At 36.3% G+C, this 23,564-nt stretch overlaps 1 protein-coding gene across 2 annotated transcripts in view; it reads left to right on the top strand.

Annotated features, from left to right (window-relative positions):
- The window catches only part of SRFBP1 (serum response factor binding protein 1), a 62,075-nt gene that overhangs the window by 37,263 nt on the left and 1,248 nt on the right, over positions 1-23,564 (top strand). For both annotated transcript variants that reach the window (XM_036403652.1, XM_054517956.1), the window contains 4 exons: positions 801-872; positions 20,831-20,912; positions 21,787-22,525; positions 22,944-22,981. In XM_036403652.1, the coding sequence (XP_036259545.1) occupies positions 801-872; positions 20,831-20,912; positions 21,787-22,525; positions 22,944-22,981 (931 nt within the window). The remainder of the gene's footprint in view (positions 1-800; positions 873-20,830; positions 20,913-21,786; positions 22,526-22,943; positions 22,982-23,564) is intronic.

Raw genomic sequence — 23,564 nt, 5'->3', positions numbered from 1 at the left:
TTTAACTTTTCAAAATGTGTGGACGTTATTTGAGTCTGGCATAAGAATAGTTAAACTGCTTTTAAAACGGCTATCTGGGAAACAGCTGGTATGTAACATGTCTTTTTGTTGCACTGCTGTAGGAGGAAAATAATGTTCAATTAATTCATTTGATGAGGTTAATAGAGCATTTTGTAATACAACCTACATAAAGCATGTGTCTTAAAATAGCAAGAAATCTGTCATGGGGGCATGTTTGGTAAAATATTCAGCTTTTAACAAAATCCACTTGTCCAGGATTTTCATTCCTCTATTTCAGCTGTCAATGCAAATGCTTAAGTCCAGGAATGCATGTTCAGTCAGTCTCTTTAGAAAAAAAATAGTATTTTTTTTCACCTCAGCTTCAGTTTCATTGTCTTTAACTTATATATTCATGTACATTAATGAGATGTAACTTCATCAGAAGATAAGTTGGGAATTTAAGGCCTTCCAAAGTTTATTTGTAGTACAACAATATGGGCAATATTTCAATATTTCTGTGAATAAAACCACCCATCCTACTTACATTGCTGTTGAAAAATCCCTCTTGCCTTCAGCACTAGTATATATAGTCAGATTAGGTATAAGCTAGTGTTTTGAAAAGGTCAGTCAGTATAAATGTAGTGTTTACATACACACCAAAAAATTCTCCACACAATGAACTGGTTTTCTTCCTTTAAGAGATTAGGGAGGTGCCATGATTAGAATGTTTATAAGGAAGGTCAACCTTAGACTTCATATAGTCTGATCATAAGAAGAATAAACTTATCTTTCATCTACAGGAAATAAAACCAGATGAAGTTACCAGACTTGCTCTTCGGACAGAAGTTAATTTTGAAAGTGTCTGCAAAAAGGTAAGACTTGCTGGTTTTTGTTTTTCTTCCCCTGCTTCTCTCGGTGTGAAAAGGTGCATGTGTGGGTGCAAGTACATGGATTTGACACAATGTGTTTTGTTTGTTGTGTTGTATCTTCATTGTAGATCTTCCTTTTCTGAGGAGGGTTATCCTCTGGGACATATCTACAGAAAAATGAATAGCTATCTAGTATGAATTGTCATTCGTCGGGTGGGCTAGTCCATAGTAATTAGAGCAGAATACCAGGAAGCATAGTAGTGATTTCTTAGTCTTTATAAATAGATTTGTTTTGTTTATATAGTATATATACATGATATAATATAAATTCAATTAATATAAATTCATTTTCAATTAGTATAAATAATCTAAGTAAGCTTTCAGCAACAGTTGGGAAAAGGCACTTTTAAGTACTTTTAAATGCAGAGAGAAGTTTCCATGTGTAAACAAAATAGGACAAACATTAACTTGAAATAAAGGTGGAATTCTAACACCTCTGTAGCTCATTCGTTTCCATGTAATGTTTCTCTTGAAGCCTGCTGATGGTACAGTATCAAATATTAACAGCCTAACTAGAGATGTCGTAAGAGATTAAATGAAGACACAGAAGTGCGAAGACACTAGTTGAAATAAGCAGCTGAGGCTGAGAGCAGTCCTCTTTCAAAGAGCATGTTACATTTTTGATGCAAGAAAGCAATTCTGAGTTTAAAAATGTCAGTGCATGAAGTTTTATGGGTTTTTTCACTTTATCCTTAATTCCTATGGGTGGTCACTGAGGAAGGCTGACACTTGAAATGTTTGTTGTACACAGGGTAAGTTTTAATGTAGAATTGGGTCATTTACTCCTGTAATGGCATCATTGGTTTGTAATTTAACTCTGCTGTTGCATATTAGAGTCGTGTGATGTAGTTCAGTTATTAGCATAGTGTGCAGCAAATTTTTCAATGTTTTGTGTCAGCAAAATCAAGTTAATAGGAAAATATCACAGGAATTCGGTATTTCTGGAGAAGTGTTTGGGTAGAAGCATCCTAACTGTTTTTGCTTCTCTTAATGATAGAAGAGAGTAAGGACATGTCACAGATACACTGGCATGAAGCTAAAAAGCATTCTTCTTTTAAATTTATTTGACCAGGATTTTCCAGTGTGAAGATGAGGCAGTCAGGAACTGCTTACTGTGATATTAGAATTGGGGCAGACACAAAGATTTTGAGTGTGTGAGGACACATGGGGAGGGATTTTGTTCTTGAAGAGGGATGCTAAATTCAGTGACATTTTGTCATTTAACTGTAGGAGATTCTTCTGCCAAGATTTCAAATTCATCAGGTTTATGCTGATTTCATAAAGTGAAGGAGCACCAAAATGAAATTATTGATGCTATTTAGTAAAGGAGTTTGTAGGTTCAGAGTTGGAATTTTATTTTCTAAGGTGGCAATTTTATTGTAAAGAATGCTGAAGGAATTTAATTAATCTTACTGTCTATATATTTTTATATATTCATTATTTTTATATATTTATATATTTTTATATATTCATTATTTATTTATATATCAGTAATGACTGATGGACTGTTTCTCATATTTACTTAAAGTCTTAAAATAGGCTTCAATTTAGCTTTAATTCTTGAAAATGTATATGCATGGAGTTGGTTCGGGGTTTTGATCTGTTGTTTTTTCTGTTACTTTCTGCTGGTGGCCCAGTTTTTCCAGGGAGTGGAAGTCCATTAATTTCACAGTTTTTAGTGGACGGAACTTATATTTCAAATCAAGCTGATGAATAGATGCTGATCCTTTTTATAATCCGTAGAGGGTTTTAACCTCCTTGCAGTAGAAGAATATGTACAATATATATCATAACTTCACTGGTTGCTTTTGGTTGACCATAACATATCCCCAGCCAAAGAAGGCATCCCTTCTGTGCTTAAACAGAAGTTAATTCTCCAGTATTTTATTTCTTATTTTTCCAGTTAGTCATTAAACATATAATAAAAAATTTGATTTTCTATCCTTAGCAATATTCTGTAGTCTCATGAAATACAGACCACATTGTTTACCTTTTCATTAACTTGAGTTTCAAAATATTTGAAGGAAAACATCCTGTGGCTGTTTTCATTTTCAGAATCAGTTTGTTTTCATTGACAAAAGGCAATCTGCTTTTAATTCACTGTGGAATGCTGAATATTAGATTTACATAGTGGTCATGTAGTCAAGATACTTTTTTAATTGCTTCTGCTCACTGAGTTTTTATGTTCCATTGCTGTTTCCCAAACTTTTTCAGAATAAGTTAAGTATACTTTTCTGTTTAAAAAGAGTTTGCATATATTTCAGTCAAGTACAATGAAATTGTGCTAAGTGTTTAGCAGGTGGCACTTTACTTGGAGTTCATGTGATTTAGATTTCAATATGGCTGTATTGATAATAAGCAGATCAGATTTATCGAGTTGCAGGGGGTGTTGGCAAGACTCACCAGCCCCATGACACAGGACTTTTATAAAAGCATTACAAGAAGCAGCTCGTAAACAATTCTTTGTGTATGTCTGCAGAAATATTTTTAATCAATTCAAATATTGCTGCAGCTAGCACCATTGTTACCAACAGGTGATAAATCCTATTGTAAAAATTGGATTTTTACAATACAATAATACAAAAATTGGATTTTTACAATACACAACAAGACACTCTCCTATCCCACATCGCGTCAATCCAAAACTCCTCCACACGAGAACACCTTCTCACAGCCCTCCATATAATTCCCATAATGCTTCTAATCCTCAAACCTGAACTAATCTCCGGTATTCCCATATGCAGGTATAGTTTCAACCAAAACATTAGACACCCACTCTAAAAAATAGAAGTTAAACCCTTCTTACCTGCCGAGGAGAGGTAAAACCAATGAGAACTGCTAACTCTTGTATCTGTAAAAATCGTAATAAATGTTACCATGCAACTTTGATTAGGCTTTATATTGTTGGTTCTATTTACAGCTGTTGAAGAACAGATCCTGTATTTTGTAGATTTTCTCCAAGTCCTCGTGCACTTTTTGTACCATGTTGTGCATTGTCTGTCACAAATATATTTGACAGACTTAGTAAAATTAGAAAAACATGTCATAGAGCTCATATTTTAAACTCATATTTGCAGCTGTGATGGCATTTTGAACTGTTGCACACAGCATATATTCCTGCAGTGTACGGGAAGCTTGATTCATCAGTGTTTTGCTCCAGGACACTGAAGTTATAAATTGGAAGCTAATCCCAATAATGCTCTTCATTACAGGCCGAAAACTGAACTGAACACTGGCAAAGTCTTAACTGTTATCTTCAACTTGCTAACAGAGATTTAGGGTAGTTCAGGTAGGTGAAGATAGGCAGGATAAATAAGTTAATATGAATTAAAGTTTTTATTAAAAAATTATGTTTATAATCTGGGCTGTTTCCTTAAGAAAAGAGGATGTTAGTCCACCTGCAAACACCTTCATCATAACCACGGCTTGTTTTGCTGCCTTTGCTAACAGATGTTGACTAACTTACTGTAACATCTCATTTAGCTTTTCTTCCGGTCTTTGGTGTATAGCGCATAAGGAAGAAATGTATTTTAAACACTTGAGAATGACAGAATTCCAGCATAATGGAACTGTGCTTACAAGCAGTGATATGTCATCTTGCCTTAAGTCAAAATACTTACAATTTTTTTCTAAAGAATAAACTTTATTTGTTTCAAAATTCAGCAACAGTCTGATTTGGGGAGCAGGGTTGAAACAGAAATTAACTATTGTATTTTACTATTGAGTGTAGAATAGAGTACCAGTATACATTGTGATCAGAGACTGGATTGAGCATGTGCTTCTGACTTGCAGAACAAGCATTCACAGATCATAAATACCACCTATATTTTTTGCCTCCAGATGCAATATTCACATAATGGTAGGAGCATAATATTCCCTTCTTTTACACTGATCTTTAATCTGTGGTCCTTGAGAAGAATGCCACCTTTTCCTATTAAGTCTTGTATTTCCACACATTGCTCAAATTCTGTTGTGTTTTAATCATACAGATGCTTGTCTGCAAAGAGGATTCTGCACAGCAAATACTGAGTGTATTATGATCCTCAGAGCTTTTTTGGGGCCACATCTCAAGATTACTGAAAAGCTTGCCCCAGTTTCTAAATATGTTTAAAAAAATTTGTAGGCCAGAAATGTAAGTCATTAGTAGCTTTCGTTTTGTTTTTTTTTCCCCTAATTTAAGTTCTGGCAAGCTTGTTTTGGATTGCTTCATGTACAGGAACCAACTTTGTTTGGAATTTAAAAGGAATTCAAAGGCTTTAGAAATAGGATCTCAGGCAGTTCATGAAAAGCCATAGGGAGACATGCCAGGTTTTAACAGAGCAACTGGGTACTCAGTGTGAGTTTGGTCGTTTAAAATCTAAGCTGCCCGATGAGGACAACTCGGCTTAACATGATTTTGGAGGGTTGACATTAGTGCTGTGTGGCTTCTGGTGCAGATATTTTTAACAGATGCCTAAATATATAGTACACTTAGAAGTTCTGGGGTTGAGTGCATTTGGTATCTCTTTACCTGTATGGTACCTGTATGGTACCTGCACTTTACCTGTATGGCTTAAATGAACCTGGGATGGGGGAACCAACCAAAGTACTAAGAGTAATATGAAATGGTTTTCTGTGATTTATCAAACAAGACTATGACTTACTCACATGTGAGAAGACCATTTCTGTTTCACCTCCCAAACTTCTCCTTGAATTCATTCAGTCTCTGGTGTGGGCAAAGGAAGTCCTTGGGCAACAAGGACATGAGAAAGAGGTTAGAAAGGTGTTTCTGCCCAGGACATGGCAGAAGAATGACAAAGTTATAGGGCTAAATATGTATTAATTGTATTTCTTTCAAAAGTGTGTTTCAAGCACATTATCAAAATAACATTTGTCAGATTCATGTCCTTTTTAAATTATGCAGGTGATTGCCTGAGATTAGTCTATCAATTCACAGCCTCTCTGTCATTAGTAAACAAAGAGCGAGCAAGGGTGGAGTAGAACAATACTAGTTTTGTTCTTTTTAGATTTACATTGAAAATGTTTTTCACACCAACAGTATGTGAAAGGCAGTTTATGAAAGACTGTTAGCTTTGAGGCTTTAATTAACAGTGGGTAATTAATTGGAGCACCAGGTGTCCCAGAATAACTCACTAGATGGATACAAGCCATCATTCTTGCTGGAGGAATACACAAGACATTGTTCTACTAAATAGACTTATTTACTAAGGAAATTTCAAAATTAATACCCTTGTACTTTTGAACTTTGTGGCAGGAAAAGAAAGATCTAAGTTCTGAATCAGGTAGAATTTTTGATTAAACACATCTACATCTATAGAGGAACAGTCATATCTGTATTTCTTAATTTTGAAAAATAGAAAGGTTTCTCTCTCATCTGATAATCCTAAATGTATGTTTGTGATCTTTGCCTTCATTTATTTTAAAAATGTACTTCCTAGTTGAAAATATCTAAACAAACCCCTCTGCATGTACTGTAGATTTAATCTTAGCAAATGTACTAAATCATAAAAAGGGCCCCTAAAAAGGGTCTTCTGCATTTTAATTGGAGACTTCCTGCTAGCTTCAAAGGCTTTGGGTCAGACACAGAATAGTCGCTGTCTTTCGTTCAGTGTTCAGAGGATTTTTCCACAACCTCCCTTCTCCTCCCCTCAGCCTTCCTGAAGAATTCTACTCATGACACAAACATACTAATTAGTCTAGATGTTATTATTGATCTAAAACTTCTGTTTCTGTTGTTAGTGCTTTTAATAGTAGATTCTTATGTACGTGGATTTTTAACATTGCTTATGGAAATATTTTGTTTGCAGTACATAAACCATAGGGACAAGACTACTGTATGAATCAATTTTCTTTGTAATACTGATGTGATAGTCCATTAGCGTTGTATAATATGCTTATCATTAATACATTGCAATTTTGTGGTTTGATTTTGGCTATGTGGGAGCAAATGACTGGTGGTCTTGGGGAACCCATGAAAAACTTGATTTTCCTTTTTATCTAAATTTTGGTTGTTACACACTGATAATTTAATAGCCTACCTGGATTTCATAGATAATCCCCATCTCACTCAATCCCCTCTTCCCTGTAAGTATTAAGTATTGGAAATGTTGTCATCTTATTTCCTTTTGCTTCAGAAGGAATGTATTGCCTTACTAAGTACATGGCTGTTTCTATTCTCCAACAAAGTGTTTATGCTGAAAGCAGTAAAATAATAATAATAATCAATTTATTTTCCTACATGTTAAAATGTTACCTGCCCATCTCATTTCAGTATGAAACAAGAGATACTCATTTGCATACTAGACGCCAGATAGACTTTTCTCTCTGTAATAGATGCATCTGTCAACATGTTATATTTTTTTGGAAATATGTTGCATTCATTTAATGCTACAATTTCCTGCATCACAGACTAAGATAATTGTCTTTATTCTGGGCATCATTGTTACAGAGTTTAATTCTTTTTGTCCCGAGTATTTTTACTCAGTTTCAATGGAAGTTACACTAAATGTATGAAGCCACAGTTTTCTGAGAATTTTCCATGTCAGACACCAGATGTTAGTCTTAAACAGGAATGTTTGTGATCTTCTGAAACCACTGATGAAGTGAAGAATTTTGTATTCATTGATAAATATCACATTCAGGTGTAAATACTCTCTCTGTGTAACTGATTGTTCTTTATTTTCTTTTCCTGAAAGTTCCTCATCTTCCAAATTTGATCACTTGAACTCCAAGCTGTTTAGCATGGCCTTTATATATACCAGGCTGTATTTTAGAGCCTAGAATCCATTACTGTGGCTACAACTGAAATTTTATGTCAGTATAAATGAAGTCTGTCAGTTTTTGACAAATCTCTCTCCAGTCTTCTTCCCACCTACTTTGCTTTGCAATTGTCCATATATCTCCTAACCTAGCCAGTATCAATCCCTCCCCAGGCTTCCAGTGGGAGAGTACAGAGTTGTGCTGGGTTCTGTCCATGTCACTCCTGCCTTGTCCATCTTCTCCAGTTGCTCCTTCACATCCAAAATAGGCTGCCATACACACTCCAATGTAGTGCCACTCTTTGAGAGCAAGGAGGTAGGCTAGCATCAGAGTAGCAATTGCAATGAGCTTTGATTGCAAACAGCTTTGATTTTGTTCATTCTGGAAGGAGTCTTCTTTTAAAGTTCAGTATCGAAATAAGTTGCTAGTAACTTTGGCAGTGTTTCACAGAGATATTGTTTATCTCTGACACAAAAGGGCTGTCTCCTTTCAGATTTTAAACTGCTAGTCCAAGAATCTTTCTACCACTCATTTGCATTCCTGTGAGGCTGTATTTCTTAATTTTGTTGCCTGGTTGAACAGGTCAAGTTTGCTAAAGTACAGTCTTGTCCCTAGACTCAGAAGTGGTGTGATTGCCTTTGATTTGAATGTGCTCATTTCACTTACTTGATGTGCCAGACCAGAATGTGGGCAAGCATATCATAGTTAGTAAAGCTCAGAGGAAGTTGGTTCACATTTTTGTGAGTGAGACTTGGCTTGGATCCCCACGTAATTCAAACAAAATGAATATGCTTGTGAGGGTATAATGGATGAAAAGCGGGGTGGGAAGAACAGTGTTGTTAGAGTCAGGTATGCGTGTGGCAGTGATGTTGTGATGCATGATGCTGTACATATGCATGGCTGTACTTCTTCAGTCACAGAAAGTGTTATGTTTCAGCACTCACAAAAGACAAGGGACTCACAACTTTCATTCCTATTTTAAATGAGTGTTTGAGTGATGTGTGATCAGTATCTATCTGGATATGAGCTGTCGCAAGAATAATAGAGGAGAATATTAGAAGTAGTCTTGTTTCTATTCTTTCCTTGAAGAAAATACAGGAAAAGTGGCATAAAAAGAGGTTCTCAGGGTATTGTGGTTGATTTGGCAACTGTTTGGTTTGGGTTTTGTTGTTTTGGTGGGTTTTTGGGTTTGGGTTTTTGTTTGTTTTTTTTTTTTTTAAATAAAGGAAGGTCAAGTTACTGATGGCCACAATCTCCTTCTCTAGAATATTTCCCAGACTTGCATACAATGCCTATGAGGCAGAATATCAGTGCCTAGACAAGTGTATGGTATAAAAATAAGACATTTAGATATTTGTAGTATGTTTGGGGCCAGGAAAAGCTGACATGAAAGGTGACCTGCAGCATAATCATTATTGCACTGGGTTGTCAGCACTAAAAATTTTAAATTTTAAAGGACATAAAGGAATATTTAAAAGCACAGGGAAGGTTAATTGCGTGGAGGAACATCAAACTAACAGTGATGTGACACACAGGGAACATGTGGCTACTTTTGGGGATGTCTCTTACAGGCCAAGGACAGAACAGCTTGATCCAACAAGTAATGAAGGTAAATCAGACTGACTACAGTGACATTTGATTGACACCTCCAATACTAAGGTACAGGGAAAGAGTGTAAATTATGAATGCTTCAGTATTAACCCTTGCACTGAAAACAATAATGGCAGGGAACTAGAATTCCTGACATGTATCATCATCACATAATACAGATTCCCTCTTCCACCACATCTTCAAGATACTTAATGCAATTTACCATCTTTACAGGGATAATGAGGTATGATGTACATGCATGAGAGTGGTGCTTTTCTGTGAAACACTGTAGTTTAACAGCTCAAAGGTATTACCAGAAAAAAAAAGCACTCAGAAGTGTTTGGAATGGAAGTTCCAATTGTGACAAAAGTTTGATACCAGTTATTTACTACAGGCCCTAGTAAGAATGGTAATAGTGAACAGAAAATGTTCAATGAGACTAGAGAAGCTACAAATTTAGGACAGATAATAAGAGCGGGTGTTTTCAATTATGCTTAATCCTTTCGAATACTAAAGAGAGAATCTTTACATTGTATATTTTATGTATCTATAGGGAAAGTACTGGGTTTGTAAAGTTGATCCACATGAAGGGGCAGGGAGATGGATTTGTGCAACCAAATGACAATGTTTCCTCTGTCTCTCCATCTATCTCAAAATCCTCTGGGAATAGATACACATTGAGTAATTTCAACCAAGCTTCCTGTAGCTTGTTTCAAGAGAGTTAACTTCCAGCAGGAAGGCTTTTTTTGTTTTTGTGAATGTGAGAAATCAGTGAACCCTGGAGGGGAAAATGGCCATAGTTTATTTTGTCTTGATCTTGGTTTGAGGAGCACGATAGAGTTGGGACTCTATGATAGTGTGCCAAGTGAATGCACTCCTGTCTAGGAGAAAAGTGCAAGGAGACCACATAAGGTAGAATTTACATGAGTTTAAACATTATTTTGGTTACTTGCTTAGAGAATTTTAAGTGTTAAGATGTCTTTAATGTAAGCATGTGTGATTACTTATGTTAAAGACTAACAGTTCCTTGTGCATTATTAACTGGAAAAACTCTTTCTTATATTTGCTTTGTCGTGTGACTCAGAATTACATTGCAAAATAAAAAAAAAAAATCTGACATTCCTGATATTTCTGAAAATGAAAACCAGCTGCTGGTGTCTTATGCTACTTTTATTTTTACAAATAAAACTCTATGAGTTTTTCATTATGTATTTAATATAAAAATAAAGTACATTTTTCTGATTTGTTCCCATCTCTGCTCTCCAGGTAAGTTTTTTAAGTACCCAACTAAGTAGTAAGAAATTGATACTTAGAAAAATCAAAAAAGTAAAACAAAAGTTATGATATTAAGCAGGCTCTTTCATCTCATTAGGAAGCCCTTCAATCTGCTGTTAACCCTGGAAAACTAGGAAGAAAAGTGCTAGAGCCTCCGTTGCCTGAAACTGTAGATGGTATTCCTGAATTATTGGAATTCTGTTTAAAAAAAATTCTCATGTATTGGGATGCCAATGAACATAGCTGCTAAGACCATACATGTGAAAAGGTTTTAGCTTGGTAAAATGACAGCATAAGTTTACAGCACATTGCACCTCACTAGCAATATTGGTAAGTAAGACAAAGTATTGGAAACTGGAGGTAACTAGTGACTTAATGGAAATATAACAACATTAAATTTCTACTGGTGATCTGGTTTTTCTTGGATTTGGAATTCAAATAACTGCCAAATGATTGGAGTGGTTCAGTGGTTGCACTAGGGAAACAGCATGCCAGAGTTAAGTAATTATAATGTAATAGCCTAGAAGATGCCTGAGAGCCTCTAAGCATAACCGTTCTGTGTGCCATATAGTGAAATACCAGCTATAAAATGTGAACACCCAGGATTGCCATCCATTTTACATCCATTCTCTGCTGATGTGCTCAAGTGATACCAGGGATAACATGTGTATTTGATGTGTGTTTATCTTTAGAGTTGGTCTCGAATGCATTAAGTCAATAGACTTCACGATGGAAAATCTACATTTTGATGCCAGAGAAATGGCATGTTTGTCTCTGATGTTTTAATAGTTTTTCAGTGAACTGAACTTGTATTTCCATTTTCTTTTTCAGAAAAAGTCTAAAAGACATACATATATTTAAAAAAAAAATCTGTTTTCAATCATGCACGCAAATTGCAATGTGGTATGCCAAGATATGCTGTCTTAAGTAGCATATTATAACATGGCCTAACCCTGGTTAGTGTGTGCAGTGCTTGTGAAGTCTTTTAAATCATCTGTGCTTCCAATTCCCTCTCTCTTAGTTCCTTCAACAGGAAGGACTTGGAACAGAAGTACATCTCTCCTGAGAGTTTTATCTGAAGACATTAGCTTGACAGTACTTTAGTTATATATAGGTGTGTTCCCAGGTAGTAATGCTTGCAAAAGTAAAGGTCGGAGCAAGACAAGATCTGTCCACAGGGATAATTTTTTTTCCTTTATGTTATAAATTATCTGAAATATACATGATTAAAGTGGCACTTGTTTTTGAAATGTTACCCAGTTTTAAAGCATTACATCTGTTTTAAATTTGAAGAGCTCAACTACATCTACTTTCTCTGCTATAAACTTAAGTTCATATGTGCTTACACTTATGGTGCAGTATCAGCCTGCATCTGAATAGTTATAATTTGAGGTTTGAGCATCTGTTTTAAAGTGAAATATTGTAAGGATATTTCAAGATTACATCCCTTATAGTTTGGTACAGGATGTAGTCAGCATATCCATGTCATAGGGAGAGTTGTGAATATCTCAGTTCTGAAACTCCTTTGGTTCATCCAAGACAGAATATTTTGGATTTTTTGGTTCATTATAATAGTTTTAATAATACAGAGCTCATCCCTATATCAGCAATTTAGTTGCTACCATGAGTTCCACTCAATATTTGGACAAGTCTGTGATGCACAGCTGACTCATGGGAGTTCAGATGTATTCAGGTTAAAGTGAAGTCAGAGAATTCTGTTTACTGATTGTTTTACAGCGCTGCCTGAGTGTTGCTGGTCTCCTTTGTGTATCTGCTCTCTTTTCTATAACAAATAAGTATAAATAATCAAATTTTAATTTTAAAAAAAAAAAAAATTATTTCATGATTAATTTTTATATTACCTAGCTTAACTTTGTATTTGGACAGCTGCCTGTTTTCATTTTTCAGACCCTCATTCAAGATGGCTTATTAAAAGAAATTATCTAAACTTTACTTTTTGTAAAATTCAGTTATTGTTTCAGGTCTGATATATAGCTGGTGTCCAACTAATTTGTTTATGATGTTTTCTCCAAATTTCATTTTCTTCTCTTAAGACTGTGTGAATTTTGTGGCAAAGAACTTTCTCTTTCTCACAGCTACTGCCTGTTATCCAAGATGTTTTTGTTTCTATTCCCCCTGAAGTACATCTTTTCTTTCAGGGTTTCTATTTCATCTTTTTTTGCTTTACAGTTTAATCTATTAATATGATTGTCTCTTACTTTTTTAGGATGGAATGTTTGCTTGGTTTTCTTATGTGGGGTTTGGATGGGTTTTTTTAATGCCATCTATGCTCTCCCCCAGAATTGTTTATGCAGTTTGGCACGGTGCATGTATTTTATAGCAATACTATGCCCAAACAGTTCCAATGTCCAAAAATATGAAAGGCATATATTTTATAGAAAGCTATAAATTTTAAAACCCAAAAAACATGTAGATTTCATATTGCTATACTTTATGTGTTTGATTTTACGTTTGTATAGTTAGAACTATGTGTATTTTATCCTGGTCAGTTGTCCTGGATATACAATTTAAATTAATTATTTTTTTAAGGCTCTGACTTAGGTAGCACTCCCTTCACATCTGTTTTCTACTTGGAATTTGTCCACAGTTTTCTATAGCATAAAATAATGTTCAGCTTTCTCTGAGGTTTTCATAAAGGACAGCAGTGGTTTCAGCGTTCATATGAATTAGACCATCACAATTCAGGGAGGAGTTGTCACAGAGCTCACTTTATGTCCTCTTTCATAATATTTAGAAGTTGCTTGGTTGTTTTTTTTTAATGTGTGCATTGTTTGTGTGGGATGCCAAATTGAGATGATTATAGACATATAGTCTTACTAGCCTTGGAAAAAATGAAGATGAGTTAGAAGCAGTTTCCTCTTACACCTAGAGTTGACCCTGTTCTCCATAAGGAAATAATCAAGAATCCATGCCTACTTCTGACTTTATTGAAACAATCATAGGAATTGTTGCATAAAGAGAAAAAGGAAAGAAGTGTAGAAGATTAAGTACATGATTTGTAATTGGGCAGGTCTGAGGTTTATGCCATGCTTTGCTGTAGATCACTCTGATAGTTTGGGATGAAAGACTCCACTTTTGACCATTTCCGAATCTGAAAAATAAGTATTTACTTCACACTTCTTTGCCTGGCTAAATTAATTGTGGCAGATTAGTCCAAAGAAACTCTATTGACTTTTTTTATACTCATATTAAATATGGTCATCTAACATTTGCAGAGTGCAAGGCTTTTTAAAGTCTGTTGTGAACATTTTAAAATGCTTAGATAGTAGGTACTTTTTATCATGCTGTTCAGTAAAGAACAGCAAATAATCTTATTTTTGTTTGAATTGATGACTTATTTGGAACTCCTATTTTAAAAGAAGGGGAGGAATGATAGAAACATGTTTATACATCAGACTTATTTTTGATAAAAGACAAGCCAAAGAACGAGACAAGACAACGTGGAAAGGAATGTGAATCTAAGTGGACAAATCTATTGGGAAAGGGTAGCTTTGGTCCAGACATTCAAATAAAATTACAGCAGTGTAAGTACCTTGATAGTATTTAGTAGAGTCTCATGCTGTTCCCTGGTGCTGGATTCAAGAGGCTGTGGTAGGCAGTGATGAGTTGAGTCCGTGCTGCAGCTAGCAGCCCAAGCTCAGATAGATTTTCCAGACTTCTGCCTTCTACTGTGTGCAGTTTTACATATGAGCAAAAAGACTGTGCGTATTGTCAGGCTCTTCATAATGTTTTGTGCTGGGTTTGCATGGCAAGATTTTGGTAAATGGATTGGCTATAGGGGTGTATTCTGTGAGAAGGGGCCAGTAGCTTGCCCTGTGTCTAATGGAGCCAGTGCCATCCAGCTCCAGGATGGACCCACCACCGGCCAAGGCTGAGCCCTTCAGCGATGGTGGCAGCACCTCTAGGATAACAGAGTTAAAAAGGAATGGGGGGAATGCACAGGAGCAATTGCAGCCGGGGAAGAGAGGAGTGAGAATATGTGGGAGAAAGAAGGGAAGGAGGTACTTCAGGCACTGGAGCTGAGGAGGCAACAGCAGAGACAATGTGTGAACTGAACCGAGGCCCCCCCTTCCCTGTCTCCCTCTCCAGGCCACTGGGGTGGAGGAGGTAGAGAAAATGGCAAGTGAAATTGAGCCTGGGAAGAAGGGAGGAGTGGAGGGAAGGTGTTTAAGGTTTAGTTCTTAGATGTCATTACCCTATTCTTATTCTGATTTGATTTGATTTATTGGCAACACATTATGACTTCCTTATTATTACAAGCTGAGTCTGTTTTGCCCATTGTGGTACTTAGTTAGAGATTTCTCCCTGTCCATATCTCGACCTGTGAATCTCTTGCTGTATTTTTTCTCCCTTGTTCTGCTGAGGAGGGGAGTGATAAAAACAGCTTCACTGGGAACCTGGCATCCAGCTGAGGTTGACCCACCATGGCTTTCAAGATAAATAAAGTAAATATCCAAATACTTTCATGGTTGAATTACCATGATAAAAGAAAACAATGTAAATTAATATAAATTGTGGCAAGCATCGAAAAGAATAATAAACAAGTTTTCTTGTGTATCTTGATGTTTTGTAAGAAATTGTTCAGTTTTAATTCAATAGTTCTATCACAGAACATTGTCTTGATGAGTTTTTGCAAAGGTTTTAGACCTGTTAAGACATTTTTTTATCTTCAAATGGAAATTTTTCATCAGCCTATTTTAAAATATTGTCCAATTATTGTCCAATTAAAAAAAATTCTGCTGAAACTTGGACAATTTCCTGACATCCATAGAGAATTTATTTCTTTAAGAACTTCTCACCTGTCATGCTATTAAGCTTTTATAACTGCTACTTTATAACACCTGTATGATCATTTTGCTGTTACATTGAAAATACTTAACGCTTGAGTGAAACCAAAGTAGTAGATTATTATAAAAATGAGAGGTTTTGGCAGATGATGAGTAAAGAATTTGTTGTCATTTTTCATCATTAATGTGAGACACAGTCGACTACCAAGCCCTTGCTGTCAGGAGCTGAGACAGCAATGCTGCAATGAGTGATACCATAAGGCAGTTGCTTCCCATGTCAAAATCTTCACCATGTCTGATGGCCACAAATCACATGCTGTATGCCTTACAGACATAAAGCAAGAGGGAGAACTAGCTGAGTTTCACAGTCAGAAAGTAACTTATTTCAAGTCTTGTTCCAAAGTAGTATGAAGTCATGGTATAGACTTGGGTGGCAGCCACGATTGGCACCTTCAACCACCCTGTGACTTCACATTAATCACATCTGCTGTTCTGAAGGACAGCTGTAACTAGTTAGAATTTTGTAAAAAATGTATGGATTAACAGGTTTTCAAGTTTGGTTGCTTTGTGCTGTTTTTTAATAGAGAGATCTTCTCCCAAGCTGCTAATAAAGGATGTTGCAATGACATCTTTGGCCCAGAATTGGGTGTTACCTTTTTTATGCTTAGTCTAGTTAGTATTGGCCCTTTTTTTTTTCCTTAAATTCAAGGTGTTGTTAACATTTGAAATTAAACTGCACTTCTAGATAGTTTAAAACCTAGTATGACATTCTCCAAGGTTGGTTTCTATATAATGTTTTTTCCACGTACTGCTTGCTTCCTAGTGGGGTTTCTTACTGTCTCCATTTGAATGTCATTGTTTTAAATAACTGACTAATGACAGATGCAGTGCCACAAAACATTACCAGTTTGGTATCACTCTCACCCAGGTGGAACTCTAGTTGTTGTCCTTATAGTAGTATATGCTTCTAATAACAGTCTTGTTTCTGATGAGATATGTAATGACGCAGTTCTCTTTTGTGCAAAAGTCAGTTGAAGAACAGAATATGACCTCTTTCCTATTATTGACTGTAACTACAGCAGAGAGGGTACAGACAAAAGTACCCTGGAACAGAAAGATTGTTCAGAATATAACAATGGTCAAAAGTCTGCATTTCATGTTCTCAGATCGATCACAGGTTTCTGCCCTTTAATTCATCCTGAAGCTCTACTGTCTCAGGCTTAATACCAAGGCATACCATTCAGCTCCTGCAATCACATCTGCCTTGAGACACTCACTTTCTCATTCTCACTTTATTACCTGCATTGTATGAAACAAGTTCTACCCACCCAGCTTCTGCCTGATGTTTACATCACACTGCTCCTTCTTTTTACCCCGTGGTGTCAGCTCTCAGAGCCATTCCAAACTTCTGACCTGCTCCAGCGCGTCTCAGAACTTGCATTGGGAATCTGCTTTTATCTTCGCAAGTTTGTAACTTCCATTCTCTTCACAGTCATTGCCACTATTTACCAGGTTTGTCTCTCTTATGTGGGGCTTACATGTGTGTTTGATAATAGATGTTTTTAGTATTATTTACGGAAATAATATATTATTTACCAAGATAGAATTTTAGGAGGCTGTCTCAGGTGGTTTAACTGTAGCCAACAGCAAGTTCCAGACAGCTGCTTGCTCACTCCTCTACCAGCAGGATCAAGGAGAGAATTGGAAGGATAAAAGCTAGAAAACTCATGGGCTAAGATACAGACAGTTTAATAGAGAAAGCAAAAGCTGTGCACAATGGGAAAGCAAAACAAGAAATGAATGCAATGCTTCCTATGCCAGGCAGGTGTTCAGCCATCTCCAGGAGAGCAGGGTCCTATCAGACGTGACAGTGACTTGGAAAAACAAAAACCATTACTCCAAATGTCCCCCCAGTTCCTCCTTTTATCCCCCACTTCAGTTACTGAGCATGATGTCACATGGTGTGGAAATCCCTTTGGTCAGTTTGGGTCACCTGTCCCAGCTGTGTCTCCCAAGCTCCCATGCACCCCTAGCTCCCTCACCACTGTGGCAGCATGAACAGCAGAAAGTTCTTGGCTCTGTGTAAGCCCTGCTCAGCAGTAACAAAACATCTCTGTGTTATCAGCCCTGTGGCCAGCACAAATCCAAAACAGAGCCCCATATTGGGGCCACTGTGAAGGAAATAAGCTCTACCCCAGCCTCAACCAGCTGGGGTTTAATTTAACAGGAAGTTAAAATTTATCACTGCAGAGTGTGACTATACATTGCTCTGTTGCTTTGTTCACTTTACAGAGCCTCAGTTGCACACTGAAGGAGGAAGAACATTCCTGTAGAAAGTACTAGCACATTCTTGCATAAAAAATAAGTAGTACAAAATAATGCAAGAAGTAGCAGAAGTATGTCAAAAAAAAGGTGTACAATTTTAGTATCTAATTAAACATCCAAGGGATGGGAAGGATGGGGAAAAGTGTTCTTGATTGTAAAGACAGATTTCTTTTGTTAAGTTTTTTTTTTTCTGTATTGTGTATATTTCTGAAACATTTTATATACTGGAAAATACTTGAGGGAAAATAAATAGAATGTGGGCTGTGCCAAAAAAAAAACCAAACCAAAGCAAAACCCAAAAACCCATACACAGAAAAATGAGAAATTTGAGGGAATGTGAATATCATATTGTGTGTTTATTAGCTGGTGGCTATCAGTGTGAGTAGTGTTTGTGAAGTATTTTGCTGTAAGGAAAAAAATGTGGTTATGCCATATGGATTGGCCTATATATGCTTAAAGCCTTTCTATAAATACTTGAATTAAAAGACACCAGATGTTGCACAGAAGCTGCTGCTGCTGCTTTCTGAACGTCATGGTATATTCTTTCAAAACCCACAGGAAGTAGCTGAGGGAAAAAGTGTATTAATTAAGTTCAGAAATAGATTTTCCAGCTATAGGAAAATCTCCAAAGAAAATAGCATATGATCTTCAGAAATGCGAGCTTTCTGTCCCAAGAATCTGGTGGCAGCATGCAGCACTGTCACATGGGGATCAAAATTCAGAGTTCAAGTTCTTAGAGCTAAACTAGCCTGGAAATAAGCCAGTCTGTGGCCCTTGGAAATGGACCCATCTTTTGGCCTGTCCACTCTGGCCTGTATTCATAGTTCTAGAGACAGCCTTCAGAAAAAACATTTTTCCAGTTTTTCTTGACCTGAAGAAATAATGTTGTAGTAGCAGATACTTGAGGGGAAAGGAAAGTACTAGAATTCCCAGATGCTCTACACTTCAAACTTGAAATATGGCTGACCACAGAGTATATTTTATAAGCTCTAAAACTATGGCAAAAGAATTAGAAAATGGGATTTACTTTCCACTAGTTGAGGAAGAAGATTTATGGCTGGCAAACCAATTAAGTGTTTCTGCATTTAGAAGTACTGACTCTGGTTTATTTGTAATGCCTTCTTTTGCTCAGTTTCCTTCAGAGCAAAGCACTGAGAGTGACTCTCTTGCACTAACAGTTGGGAATTGTCCCATCCCTCTCTGTGCACTGGATATATAACTGTTTATAGTCACATGGTTCTGCTGGAAGAAAATGGACATGCAAACAAGTAACATTCACCACTGAGCAGTCTTACATGGATCACGTCAGCTGCTTTAGGTGCGAATTGCTGATGTGTTGGGTATCGTGTGTGTCATGGTGGTTTGACCCCAGCCAGCAGCTAAGCACCCAGCAGCTGCTCACTCACCTTACCCCTGTGGGATGGGGAGAGCATCCCAAGAGCAGAAGTCAGAAAAACTTCTGTCTTAAGATGAGGATAGTTCAAGGAGGAAATCAAAGCTGTATGTGCAAGAAAAGGAGAAGAAGGAATTTATTCACCACTTCCCATCACCAGACAGATGTTTAGCCACATCCCAGAGAATAGGGCTTCACTTCACATAATGGTTACTTGGGAAGATAAATGTCATAACCACAAACATCTCCCCATACCTTTTTGTTACCTCAAGCTTTTATTGCTAAGCATCACTTGAAAAGGACTTGATATCCTTTTGGTCCATGTGGCTCAGCTGTACCAGGGTGTTCCTTGCCTATGGTAGGGGCAGAGCAAGAAATAGAGAAGGCCTTGATGCGGTGCAAGCACTGCCCAACAGTAACTAAAACACTGATGTGTTACCAACTCTAAAATGTTTCAGTCACAAATTCAAAACACAGCACCGTCTTGTCTATTATGAGGCATGTTAACTCCATGCCAGGAGAGAGCCAGTACCACTTCTACTCCTTGTTATCTACAGATAACACCTGTGGCTTGGGCTCCATCTGCTGTGGCGATTGCTTAGGACAGGAGAGGCAGCATGCTTTGTTGAGTTGATGGCACCAAAATCAGCTCAGGTTGGGTCACCGGGCACTTGTCTGTTTCTTTATGAATATAATCCTCTGTTGATTCTGGTGGCTTCTGCTGTGATATTTCCATAGCACAAAGCTGAAATCTCAAAACAATTTGAATACGTACCCATTGCAATAGCACTGGGAGGAAAAAAGAAAGGTATGTCTTTTGTATTTGTTTTCCACTCTCTCCCAGAGAATTCCACTGCAAGCTTTTAAGAAATCTTCCTGATAATGGTGTCTTTTACAAATCTGTTGGACCTACTTTTCCTCCTCTCAAAAAAGAAGATAAAAAAGGAAACAAACAAACAATCACACAGGGAAAAAAAAGCCAACAGAAGATAGAGCTGACTTTGGAAAAGTCTTAGATAGCATTCATTTTGTTTTTCAAGCAGAGTGATGACAAGAACCTGAAAATGAGAGCTTTTGCAATGTGTCGCCTGTGATTTCCAGTATCAAAAAGAGGAAGTCAGAATAGAAGCAATTTCTTCTTGTCTGTTGTTTTTTGTTTTTTTTTTAATGAAGCAAGAATATTTCTTCTTTGAATCAGTTTGCAGAGTTCCAGTATTCTACCACATCAAATTTAAGGTTATTTGTCTTTATGGTCAAGTTAGACCCTGCCTTTTAATGGTTTACGTGTATTCCTTCAGTATCTGCTATGTCATTTTGCTAACTTTTATGGGATCAATACTGTAATTCTTGTAAGCTGTTGCATTCCTTCAAGCAGAATGCCTTCTACCAGTATGATGTTCTTTATTCAGTGAGTTAATTCATTTTCTTTGCTCTTGTATGAAATAGTAAGTGTAAAATCACTGTCTGTTATGCTTTAAAGAAAACATAAATTGTGTTATCCCTGTTCAGTACCTGAGAAATATAACATGTTGTGCATCTGCTACGTTTCTGTCAATGTTTAGGCAGGCAGATTTTAATGTGTTTAGAATGATGGCAATACATGAAAAATAAAATACTTGTTAGTGTCATAAGCTTTGCTCTTGTTCAGTTCCTGGTGAGGATCACATTAGTATGCATTGTAGCATACTGACACAGACCTGTGTAAGCTGACTGTTCTGTTGACATCATGTCCTTGAATTTTTCTTGTGCAGCCAAACTGTACTGCAGCTGAGCGAGCCATGGCAAGACTTGCAACACACCCCACCTTGAAGCCCAGATTTGCTGAGCTTAAAGGTATGAAACATTTTATTGAATTTTTTATTTCATCTATAGCTTACTGGTGTGTTACCTTGTTCATGTATATTTCTGACGTGAATAAAAGTAAAAAACTAAAAGCTTCTGTAATTAGGCTAACTAGCTGCAGTGAACCAAGCCACAAACTTCAAACCATTTATATGGCTTTATATGTGATAGTATACAATATGACATTTATTTAATATAGGGTATCAAACAAACAGAGCTTATAGTGGGAATTCTAAAAATCAAATAGATGTAATGGAGTGTTTCTAAATTAAATAGGAACATAAATGGATTATTACAACTGGATTTTCAAAGGCACCTAAAAGGTTTTACAAATCACTTTCTTAATTTTCCCTGAAAACTGTCCTCAGAATCCTTAGGGTATTTTTCCTGGTTATTTAGGATTTCTCTTGAAACTGGAATTTTCCACCTAAAATTAATGTTAAAAATGGTAAAGTCCTAGTAGTAATGTCACAAAGTTACTTCATTAATAACAGAGCATATCAAATACCCATTTAATTATATATGAACAAATTACTATTAGTTTGCAGTTTTACACACAAAGTGTACATGTGTGTACAAGTATACACTAAGTGAACCTGATTATCAGCTGCAGATTATTTTTGAAAGAGAAGTTCATGGTTTAACCCAATTCATAGTGTATTTATTGATAATATTTTCAGGGTTTTTCCTTCACTTTTGTTGATACTGTATTCTAAGGTATCTCTTGTCCCATGTGTTTGGTAAATACTTCATAAGGACATTCAAAATATGCTCAACAAAACACATACAAGTTGCAAAAATGTTTTATTATATAAAAATAATTAATATGTGGCTGCAACAAAATATTTTTCTGCCCCTTGTACAGCTGCTGTAAAAGCTTTTAAGGATGCAAGAAAGAACCCAGACAAAGCCACTCCTATGAAGAAGGATCAGTCAGAAGAACAGCCTAAATCAGCACAACATTCCAATAACAACTTGGATGACCAAGCTTGTAAGCGGCCTAAAAAACAGCAAGGGTGTGAACACAAAACAAAACCAGGCATGAAAGTAGAAACTGACAAAGTGGTTGAAGAGCTCTGTGAGAGTGAATCTGAGCAGAAAACTCTGGAAATGGAGAGAGCTAATGCTCCAGAGGAACCTTCATTTCAGGCAGTAAAAATGCAAACAGTTACTCAAAACAAAATAGGAAAGAAGCTTGACTATCAAAAAAGGAAAGAAAATATGAGTATGAACAAATTAAATGCAATAAAAGAAATAATTTATGATAGTGACCAAGGGCATCCCAATGAAAAGGAATACTTTGATGATAGTACTGAAGAGAGGTTTTATAATGAGTCATCAGATTCTGACAGTGACAGCAATGATGATTTCTTCATTGGAAAAGTAAAAAAGAAGAAAAAAGTAGCAGCAGTTAATAATTTTTCTTCAACAAAAGAAAAGGGTAGTGTTCAGAAAAATGTAATGAAAACAGAGAAGAGCAAAGTGTCTGGGACAGCACAGGATTTGGTCATGGAAGAGAGAAAGCCGCTTGCAAAAGAAAGCAACCTGGAGTCAGTGTTCTGCAGATCTTTGTCTACCACAAATCAGAAATCTCAGAACAGAAGGTAAACCTCTTCCCCATGTTATGTTCTCCATTCCTTCCCTCCTTCATGGCAATGAAAATGTGATTTCTAGTTGTGATTTCTAGTAATCCTTACTAAACTAAGAGAATTTCAGCACTTTAAATCTTAGAACATTTTCACAGAAAGTACTCACTAGTCTTCTTAAGCTTTCTTGACAATTTTTTATATTCACAGTAGCACTGATTTATAATTCCTAACTAGATCTAAATGCAAATTCAATCACTTCTAAATAATTCTCTTTCTACTTCTTTATTCATATGGGTGGAACAGTATTGAGGAAGCTTGCATGTTATGTTTGAAGTTATTCCATTATTGTTTTGATGATGATGATTCTTTATCACAGGTGTTTGTAATCTTAAAATTTTATTGAAAAATCCTAATTTCTCTTTTTGTTTTTTAGAAATACTAAAGACCAGCCTCTCAAAAAGGAAAGAACAGGTATGTATTACTTAACCTGGGAAAACTAGGAGAGAAAAAACATTTTGAAATTTTGTTGCCTCTGCAGTCTATTCATGATGGGATGTATTTGTTTCTTTTCAAGTTTGTGGCACATATTTTAACATTTGTTGTTAAAATGGTCAAACTGTTCCGCTTTCATTTTAATCTGTGGATATTGTCTGCTATTTTCTATTTTCTCACATTCGAAATACATAACAGAAGGTTTGTACTAGCAAGTGCTTTTCTGTCTTTCAAGCAGTTAGTATTACTTGTGCACAGGTAAAGATAACAGATTGTTATATGTAACTAGTACCTTATCTCACATGTAATTTCTTCACTAGCTCCTGAATATGGAATATTTTATTCAGTTTATCTTCTGTGGTACTATTTTGGAATTCATTGGACTAAGGATATAATTCCAGTCATATTGAGTTACATTGTGTAACAGTCATTGGTTTATTGTGAAGAAAAAAGTTTACACTGTGCTGAATGTTTGTCTACACAAATTTAGAGTGTAGTCAGTATTAATAAATCTTAACTATCTGCAGCCTACCAAGTGGCAATTTACCAGGCTGCAAGATGA

Source organism: Molothrus ater, chromosome Z, assembly GCF_012460135.2.
Source record: "Molothrus ater isolate BHLD 08-10-18 breed brown headed cowbird chromosome Z, BPBGC_Mater_1.1, whole genome shotgun sequence".
In the NCBI taxonomy this organism is placed as follows: Eukaryota; Metazoa; Chordata; class Aves; order Passeriformes; family Icteridae; genus Molothrus; species Molothrus ater.
Note: the sequence above shows the minus strand (reverse complement) of the source record. Positions and strands in the feature narration are given on the sequence as shown.